The following is a 10889-nucleotide window of genomic DNA, read 5'->3' as shown; positions in this document are numbered from 1 at the left end:
GCAATCTTTGAATTTGTAGCATTCTGATATTTATGGATTTCAAGATTAATATAAATAATAAATAGAAAAATTGCATTATCACACTTCAAAAATTTCATTATGTACATGCCATTAAAAGGATACAAAATGTGACTGTACTAAGTTAGAACGACAAGTTATTTAGAATAGAAAAATTAACACTACAAGGATAAGACAGAATTGTAAACAGTAATCAAATATTTTATTAATAAAAATATAAATAAGTAGTATGTTTGATGACTATATCTGCTACATTGATACAGATAGTGCTGAAACTTTAGAATTAACCATATCATCTGAGGGGTGGGGGGAAACATAAACATTACAGGTGCAGATATGGCTGTGTGGTAAGAAGCTTGCTTCCCAGCCACATGATTCCAGGTTCAGTTCCACTGCATGGCACCTAGAACAAGTGTCTTCTATTGTAGCCCTGGGTCGACCAAAGTCTTGTGAGTGGATTTGATAGACAGAAACTGGAAGAAGCCTGTTGTGTGTGTGCGTGTGTCGCTCACCACTGCTTGACAACTGGTGTTGGTTTATTTACATCCCTGTAAATTCGATAAAATGCCAAGCTTAAAAAAAATAAGTACTAAGTCAAATTGTTCGACTAAGCTCTTCAGGGTAGTGTCCCAGCATGGCTGCAGTCAAATGACTGGAACAAATAAAAGATAAATGGTTATATTTCCTGAAGCCTTACACTTATCACCATCATTATTTTAATGCCTCCTTTCCCATACTAGCACAAGTCATACAAAATCATTGTAGCAGGATTTTCTTTCTGTTGCTAGCCTTCATATATTTCTAAGTAAGGTACTATTTTTATTAGTCCTTCGAAGAACAGCTCAATGGCTGGATAGGTTTTTGTAGCAGAGGTAAGTAAAGACACTGTGTTACCATCTTTACAAAGCATGTAAATAATGTTAAAATAAAAGCAGACAGAACACATATACACTCACACACATATTTATATATAAGTATACAATAATATTGCCAGCATAGAAAGAGGGGAAAAAGGTTCATAATAGAATTTTCCAGAAGTATTATTGCATGTACAGATATACATCAAGGTGTGTGTATGTGTTATTTATCCATTACTTATCCTATAATGGATAGGAGGAAGACAAATCCACAAAACTCAACATATATATATATATATATATATATATATATATATATATATATATATATATGGCAACATTTTATCTTAATGATTGAAAAATATGACACTATTGCTTTGTGCTGTTACACATGAAAGAATTAAATCTGAAAATTAAACCCTATGGTATACTTTCCTATGTGTGAAATTCTAAGTGACATTTTGACAACTTTTAAGATAGATTTTACTAGTGAATGCTGAGCACTATCAAATTCTCTAGTACTTTTCTAGAAATTTGTTCAATAAGTTTAAAGAATGATTTGAACACACAATTATTAAGAAGTATTACAAGATTTACCAACATAAATCAAAAGATATTTTCTTCACTTCAGAGATGAACAAAATATACTAAGGAAATTATTTGAAGACTGACTAGATCCTGAAAACTATGTTGAAGGAATGATAGTTGGCAACTACTTGAGTAAGACTTAAGTTCTCTTCATATTTTAAGGATCTAATTGCAATGTGATTAATATGGTTTCAAGTTGTTGTTAGAACATAAACTATTACAGGATTTCATTGTATATAAAACAGCAAGTGAAACTAAAAATGAACATTGTCATACGTCGGTTATGGCAAGTTTCTTTCAAAATTTAAAATTAAATGTCTTTCTTCAACCTGTCATTAGCACATGATGGTACCATTACACATATCGCTATAACTATACAGCCATTTTTTTATATTGCCTGTCACACTAATTCATTACTTTACAGCTTCACTTTTCCATTTATGTTCTACCTTTCTCATGTACAAACTAAAATAGTGGTTTCTATTTCATTCTTTAATGCAGCATCAAGCAGGACAGTTAAGTCCAAGCATTTTCTTTTACATTTAGCCTAACTACAATGTACTCTTTAGTTATTTACACAGACATGCACAATGTTTCTTCTAATCTTTCTTAAAGTAGGTATGGTCATACAAGGAACTGTGAAGTAATAATTGAAAATGTCTAAAATAAATTAATAAAAATTTAATTTTCCAGAAAAAATATTTCATCATTTTTAAAGTTGCGGTGAAAAATTTTAACCTTAAAGAATTACAAGTGGTATCAAAAGGTTCCAGGACTATTTCTTTAGTGTGCCAACAGATGGCAGCACATGGTTGCATGCACAGTGAGAGCTAGCAGTGACCTTCATGAGGCACTGTGCTGAGTGACATCACTGTTTACTTTGCAGGTTGTGAAATGTGTTGTGATCACGTGTTTGCTGTAGTCTGCAATTTTTGTCATGGACAGGAAGTTGGAACAAAAAGCCAATGTGAAATTTTGCATTAAACTTGGGAAGTTTGCTGCAGAGACATTGAGTATGCCTCGGCAAGCTTACAGCAACAAGGCAATGGGTCGTACACAATGTTTTGGGTGGCACAGGCACAACAAAACCGTAATTCAACCAAGAACATGCTCGTGTTTTTCAACATCTACAATATTGTGCATCAAGAATTTATCCCCCAGGGCCAGACTGTAAATCAAGTTCTACTGTGCTGTTTTGAAGTGTTTGAGGGAAGACATTTGACGAAAGCAACCGGATCTGTGGAGCATGAAGAACTGAATTCTTCACAATGACAATGTACTCCTCACTCATGAGTTTCTAGCCAAAAACATCCTATCACTTCCCCACCCACCCTATTTGCCAGATTTAGCACCTGTGGACTTCTATCTCTTCCCCAAGATGAAAATGCAGCTCAAAGGTCACTGTTTTAACACCGTTGTTGAGATCACTTATGGAAAATGACTTCCAGACTGGATTCTAAAAGTGGCTGGAACACTGGGAGCTATTTATTGCTGTGCAAGATGACTATTTCAAAGATGTTAAAACTTAGGTAAATAAGTTATTCTTTTACCAAACTAATCCAGGAACTTTTTGATATCAACTTGTACAACTTTGTATCAATAGTCTGCAGCTGATATACAAAATCTCAAATGGATGAATCTATGACTTGGTTTAATTCTTATTTGGACTGACTGTTATATTATTCATATTCTTGAAAACACCACAATCATCAATATTCCTTCATTAAACATTTCAGAATTTAAGCCTTACTGAGAAAACCTAAACTGCTCAACAAAATCTACTCCAAAATTTCAAGTTAAATTTTACTTATACCAAAACAAAATTTTAAGATCCTGTTTGAAATTGCCATAACAAAAACTATATCATTTTGATACACTATGCAAAATCCGATCAAGAAATATTTTTCACATAAAGAGTGTCCTCAAAGTTATTCAAATAAAGATTATCGATTATATTTCTACATATTTGACATTCAATTTTCTTTTTACAGATTTCAACCCATAACCAGACACCATGTTAAACATAAATACAAAGTCATTAGGATTATAGCTCAAAGAATAATTACTACTATCCTCTGAAGCATGGCCCCAATGATTTTAGGTTATTTAAAACAGTTGCATGAAGTAGATACAGATATATAGTTTAAAATGGGAGTCCACCCACTACTTGATTTTTCTTAATTTTAATGCTAGTGCAATTATCTATAATAGATATTTGACCCAAAAATGATATACAATTTCTTTTTCACTCTGTAAGTTTTATTTTTCTTGATTTCGTTGTCTTTTTTCGTTGTCTCACCTAGAGATTACTTAACCACTGTTACCTGATATATATGCATATATTATATATGCAATTTTCATTTTATTTATATTTTGGTTAGATTTTATTCTGGTGAGGCTTTTGTAGAGCAAAGTGTAACTTTTGTTCTGACTTTGCATTATTAAAGAGCAAAGCAAAAGAGTTGAATTTTAAATCTACAACATTGAGAAATGTTGCAACAAGATAACCATTAAATGACTAACAAGGTTTCTGAGAACACAACCATTTAGAGCTACAGTTATTGCAAGCATTGTATCCACCTCATAACCAAAAGCTAGATAGATAGTAGTCAAGCCGAAAGTCAATACCTATTAATTCAATTCACATACATGATTAATCATTAGATAACAAGAACATTAGCAATATTCCTGCAAAGCTACTACTGAAATATAGTAGTTCATTCAAGACATCTCAAAACTTTGACAAACTTGGAAAAGTATAGCAGCGACCAAAAGATAGGAACCAAGATTTGAAGTATATTTCATATTTCAAAACAGTAATATACTATTTATATTACTCTAATCCTCTAGGCAATGCTGATAAAAATTAAGTAAAGATAGAAAAGCAAACAATTAGGTTCAAACCTGAAGAGAATTGCACCTTTTCAAATGTTTAAAATTAAAATGATACACTGACATCTTACTTATAACTTCTTTACCAACCTAATCACTTAGAAGTGACTTTAAATCAGAAGATATAACAAAAGCTTATGAGAAATTCAAGCACCAATATCTTAGTGAATGGCGCTCTCTGTAAGGATTCAAATTTTGAAATGCTGTTATAACATTAGATATCTGTCAAGGGTATTTTCAGTTACTAGTTCATCTAATATTTTCATACAGAAATAAGCTGTTATACTTTGTAACTTGCATATGACAGTGACAAAATACTGAATTTCAAGATTAGGGAATACATCTTGATCCAGCTTGAATCAGAATTTTATTACTAAAAGTAATAAAATTAAGGTTTAGAGTTAGTTAAAATTGTAAGATTGAAAAGCTGTTAAATATAGCTCCATTAGTTTTCCTTAAGTTAAATTAAACTTAATAAAAAGTCATTTTTTTCCAATCTTCTGACTGCAGACACTGAATACAAAATTTAGGCCACTACAATAAACAACCATTTTTTTTTTTTTGCAAAGCTCTTATGATTTGAAAGTAAAAATTTGTGAACAAATTTTGAAACAGCTAAAATTCAGTTGGCAAAAATGACTGTGCAAACTTTGCATGAGACAAGTAAGTGCAGTTACAGTAGAGACAGGGTTTTGGATTGAAAAATTGAACTGGTCATCATCTACTGTGACTAAAAACCCAGAAAACAGTAGAGGACTGGATTCTGAAACTTCTGTATAGATGAAACAAATAAACCATGACAATATAAAAACTGAATTACCAACAAGCAAGTGATATCTTTAAAATATTTATAATTTCTATTGTTATGAGAAAACAGAAGTCAGAATGATAGCTATTACATTAATGTGTTAAAACTTTTAGTCAAACAATTCATTCAAGAAAATGCTGAAAAAAAATTAATAACATTTGCTTTATTTCATCTTTTATATTTTCCTTTTCAGGTAAAAATTATAAACAGAATTAATCTTAGATATATTTATTATGTTCTCACAAGTTGTCAACCATTTACAATGCCCCCAACTAACAAGTTTTATCAGTTATGAGAGCTAAAATCAAAGCAGATCAGAGTCTCTAATGAAAAGTCAAACACATCAACAGAAGACAGCATGAAAATGTTGACACTGTACTGAACAGCAAAGTTCTACATAGAAAAGACATATACCAAGCAAAATTAATGAATTAGCTATTATTGCCATCATGGCCTATGTACTCAGTACATACTTCAATACACGTGTGTCAGTGTAACAAAAATAAGCTTTGAGTCTCATTAGCTTATAGAGTCAAGAAAGGAACTATGAAATATCTATAACATCCAGTAAAACAGAACTATTTATGAATACATGTATAAAGAAGAAATCTGCTGCCAAAAGAATATATTCCTGAGAAACAAAAACTAAAATCAATTGTGACTCCACTTTATTCCAAAGGTTTGGCAAAAAGAAAAAGAATTCCAGAAACATAAACAGTATTCAAGAGTGATATTACACTTAACAGATGCCTCACTAAAATAAATTCTATCCACAAATGGTAATGTTAAAGAACTACACCTGTAATATCTCAAGCACTCACAGAGAAATTGATTTACTAAGAGTCAAAATAGAAAAATACTGAAAATATTTGATGACACAAGAAATATAGAAACTAGAAAAGGCTAAACACATTTAATGTGTGAAGAGAAATTACATATCACAGTGGAAACTTAGAAAATTTGAAGAAACTATAAATCACTTTCTGAAATGCAATCAGTAATCTTTGTGCTGATTTTAAGTTAATAGAGCTGACATAACGAAAATAAAATAGCTTAAATAAGATAATACATTAATAGTAGTATATGCACTGGTGGTTTAGGTCAGCATTTCTTGAGTGGGGGGGGGGGGGGAACCTGTAAGGATTGAAAAGGAGACAGACAAATAGCAAGATGATTTCCAACATTTTAAACTTGTCAAATATCTTGATAAAGAATTATATGCAGGTCATACACTAGTTTGTCATTTCATTAATGAAGAGGACAAGGGATACCAAAAATATTTGGGGAAGGGGAAAGCCTGGTATTTGTCAGTTTGATAACCACTAGATTAGGATATTAATGCTCTTTGCTTAGAACTAAAGGTTCCGCGTTCATATCCAGTCAGGGGTGGTGCATTTTGATGATTGAGACAGAATTGATTGAAGCAGGAATCTGCAAAATTTAAATTATAATTCATCTCAGAAGTTTCAACAATATTTACCAATACCTGTTGAGTTTGAAATTTGTTCAAGAATTCCTTTAACCTAGAATAATGACCTAATGCATGCCTCAAAATCATTCTATATAAAAGCATTTATTAACCTTGAACAAGAATATGCAAATATATTTTTGCTCACTGGAAATTTTTTTTTTTTTGGCTAAAATATGGAAGACAGTACTCCAGATTACTATAGTATTGGAAAGTACAATACAATGGATTGGATTCTCAAGGAGTTAGTTTTTTAAATACCACAAATGGTTACAAAAGATCTAGCAAGATAAATTGATAAAGAATTATCAAATTTTAAAAATGAATGAAACAATGAATTTGTATACAAGATAATCAGATAAAAATATCAAACTTTTCAATAGAATTTCAAAGAAAATATAGAAATATTTTTATAGAAATCAGATTTGTAGCAAACCTAGATTTATAGTAAAATCAAAAACAAGCAAAAACAAATTTCCTTCCGTTTTAGAAATAAAAATGCAAAGTGTATAAAAAGTGAAAATAAATATAAACATAAATCCCATTTGATACATATATAACACACACACGTACATGCATAATTCATACACACACACATATATTTCTGCAATAAATAAATTTAAAGCTGGTCAACATTTGAAAAAGTTTTAAACCAAAAACTTTTTAAAGGTTTTATTCTTGTTCCAGCAAAGAATTAGAGGAATACTTGAAAAGAGAAGAGAACAATCATAACATTACTCATGAGAGAGAGAGTGGGGTGGAGAGTAAGAGAGGTGGAATGGAAATTGAGGAAACAAAGTAATCAATACAACTGAAAGACTAACTGAGATTTGAGATTGCACTATCAAATTGTATCAACCCAAATCTGTTTATGTGACAAACACTCATTACTTCACAACATTAACATCCATTCCCTGCACCAGAAGTCTACAATTGGCAAAGAGAAATAGATTCATTTTTATGAGTTCGTTTATGGTTATTAAGTGTTGTCTGATGAGAGAAACAGCGATGACAAATATCGCAAGTGTAAGGGCGTTCCCCAGTGTGTATGCGTTCATGGTTACGTAGCGTACTCTGATGCGCAAATGCCCGAATGCAATAGCGGCACTGATATGGTTTCTCACCTGTGTGTATACGGCTGTGATTACGTAATGTGCTTTGATGTGCAAATACTCGCATACAAACCCCACATTGAAATAGTTTGTCACTATTACGCATCAGTTTTGTCCCATCCGTTTGTACATGTGCATGAGTTTGCTCATGATTGAGCATTTGTCTCTGTTGAGAAAACAGCTTGCCACATATACCACAGGCAAACGCCTTAGTTGCTTTGGGATCTAGTGACACTGTAGACTGTGCTGGTACCTGGTGTGGTACTTGTTGTGACATCTGATCCGAATTAGCTTCTCTTTCAGGATTTGGATGATTATGCTGGTTCACAGGTGTGCTCATCATTGTTGGTGCTTGATTAACAACTGGAGGTTCAGGAGCAGGATTGTGAAGATGACTTTGTTCGTGATTTCGTAAAGAACTTTCTAATAAAAACCCTTTGTTACAGAAGCCACAGTTAAAAGGTTTTACTTTTTTTGCAAATGTGCGACGCATGCCGGCAGCCAAATGTGTTTGCTGGTGATTCCGAAGGGTACTTTTATGAGCAAATGGTTTCAAACAAATCAAGCATTTGAAGAGTTTTTCCCCAGAATGTGTGTGCAGGTGATTGCGTAGAGTACTCTTATGGGTAAACAATTTATGACATATATTACATTTGTGTCGCTTTATACCCGTATGTATTTGTTCGTGATTCTTAAGAGTTGTTTTGTGTGCAAACAACTTAGAACAAATAGAACACTGGTAAGCTTTCTCTCCTGTATGTACTTTTTCGTGGTTAATAAGTGTGCTTCGATGTGAAAATGCTCGTAAACAAATAACACAAACAAATGGTCTCTCACCAGTGTGTGTGCGCATATGATTACGCAGCGTACTTTGATGCGTAAAACAACGCTCACACACAACACATTTGTACGGTCGTTCTCCTGTATGAGTTCGAGTGTGATTAATCAAAGTGGCTTGGTGAGTAAAACGTCTTCCACAGTAGGGACACTCTAAAGATTTTATCCCTTTATGTATAAGTTCATGACTTCGTAGCTCAGCACGCTGTGAGAAAGCTTTCATGCAAAAATCACATGTAAAATGAGTTTCATCACTTGGAGCCTTTTCATGATTGCTTAAATTAGCTTTCCGTGAAAACCCTTTACGGCATATGTTACATTTAAAAGGTCTCTTGTTTTCTACTGGCAAACTTGTGTGAAATCGATTACCACCATGAATATCATTTTTTGCAAGAGAAGCAGTGTGGTCAACAAAGGATGGAGCAGTTACAGAAGTGCTAGCTGTTATTTTGTTATTTATTGGGTTTTCATTGTTGTTGTGACAAAGAGAGTAATTTTCGAAGAACTGATTTCCAACTTGATACACATTCTGAACTGAATACATAGTAAGCTCAAAATTAAATACAGAAATAATTACAGTGCAGCCTCTCAATTAATAGTACTGATTTAAATGCTGCACCTACATTTAAGGGGTTTGTTTTTTCATATATATAGAGGTGTGAAATTTAAGTATACAGTGTGTCTGTGTGTGTGTGTGAGAGAGAGAAAGTTGGTTTTTTTTTTTTTTTTTTTTTAATTTCCTACAACTTTGCAAAAATGGCTTTCAAATTCTGAGATCCCCAAATCCAATCTTTGGTAAGAAATGATTTCTTTATAGCGAGATGCATTGTTTTTTATGAATAATTTGCTCATTTCCCAAAGACAGCAAAAGGGTTTACATCCAAAAGTCAATATATATACCTGAAACAAATAGAAAGAAAATTTCAGAAACCTTATTATTACAAAATAAAAAAATAAAAATAAAAAAAACAATATCAAAGTACTAATGTCAGCTTCAATTTATTTTTATCATGGTAAAGTTATTGACTTATGCTAATAGTTATTCAATAGTCGCATAAATAACAAGTTTTCTCAAACAGAAAAGATTAATATGTTCCGGTTGAAGTTGCTAAAACAAAAATCTCCATGTGAGGAGCTAAGAAATGTAAAAGAACTGAATTTGGTGGAATAAATAATGAGATGAGTGATGCATTTGGCGAGATTAGGTATAGAATCAGTAGCTTCGGAAAACAATAAATCACTGTAGTGACTTTAGAGAAGGCAAATTCTTTTGTGTGGGCTAACACTCACAATTTTTTTTTTTTTTTATGTTTGGTCATTCAGTGTTATTTTCTATTTGCTTCTATCTAGAAATCAAAGGAAATGACTACTATTCCCTTCTAACTTTGCTTTTGTGACCTGCACATCAATGTTTTGTAACTGAACTATTTTCCATTACATTTCAGACAGACTCAGTGCTGTGTTGCTGAAGCAGAAATATCATTACAACAAATCTTCTGCTCAATACTACAGATATGCTTGTCAGTTACTTGAGCTTAACAAGTTGAGTATGTCCCTTAGTGGCTGACAATATGTGCATCTCTGGTCATGAGCAGGAGTAGTGGGGGAGCATCAGAGCCTCATGTTGAGAGGGATTCTTTGGGGCTTAAATAAATATCATAGCAAAAGCAAAGTTTGAAGGAAATATTAGCCATTTTTCATACTTTCTAGGGGTAAGCAAATGGAAATAAGTTATTACCCAAGGACAAAATGTGTGTTACACAATGTAATTTACACACACACAGGATAATGGGTAAAGGACCCCCTTCAGTCTTGAATGACCATGGGATTGTACCTAGAAAGTTACCCTCCAAGGCACAAATCTGGGCAAGATTGTTTATGGAAGACCAACAGTCAGCCATGCATACCGGCCTCCCCTCTCTATGCCACCAATGTTATCCAAGGGAAAGACAAAGGCTGATACAGCTTGGCACCACTGATATCGCAACTCATTTCTACAGTTGAGTGAACTGGAGTTACATGAAATAAAGTGTCTTACTCAAGAATACAACACACAGCACAGTCCAGAAATCAAACTCACTACCTCATGACTGTGAGCCCTATGCTCTAACCACTGAGCTATGTGGCTTCAGACACACACATATATATACACCAAACTTGGTGGCACATAAGACACACTCTTGCATAAGAAGCTTCCCTAATTTACAAGACTTTATAGAAAAAAGATATTTTAAAGCAGTTTAGTAATGAAAAAGTAGAATTCTGCGCATGAAAATACAATATTGCAGCAGTATAGTGGAATAACATAC

The 10889-nt window shown here is 32.9% G+C and overlaps 1 protein-coding gene across 3 annotated transcripts in view; it reads right to left on the bottom strand.

Moving 5' to 3' along the window:
• Window positions 1–7262: 7262 nt before the first annotated feature.
• The window catches only part of LOC106884035 (uncharacterized), a 15962-nt gene continuing 12335 nt past the window's right edge, over window positions 7263–10889 (bottom strand). For all 3 annotated transcript variants that reach the window (XM_089362539.1, XM_014935243.2, XM_089362540.1), the window contains one exon: window positions 7263–9480. In XM_089362539.1, the coding sequence (XP_089218665.1) occupies window positions 7559–9124 (1566 nt within the window). In that variant the 5' untranslated portion in view covers window positions 9125–9480 and the 3' untranslated portion in view covers window positions 7263–7558. The remainder of the gene's footprint in view (window positions 9481–10889) is intronic.

Source organism: Octopus bimaculoides, chromosome 14 (genome assembly GCF_046866305.1).
Source record: "Octopus bimaculoides isolate indiv1 chromosome 14, ASM4686630v1, whole genome shotgun sequence".
In the NCBI taxonomy this organism is placed as follows: domain Eukaryota; kingdom Metazoa; phylum Mollusca; class Cephalopoda; order Octopoda; family Octopodidae; genus Octopus; species Octopus bimaculoides.
The sequence above is the reverse complement of the archived record's forward strand: the minus strand, read 5'-3'. Positions and strand labels throughout refer to the sequence as shown.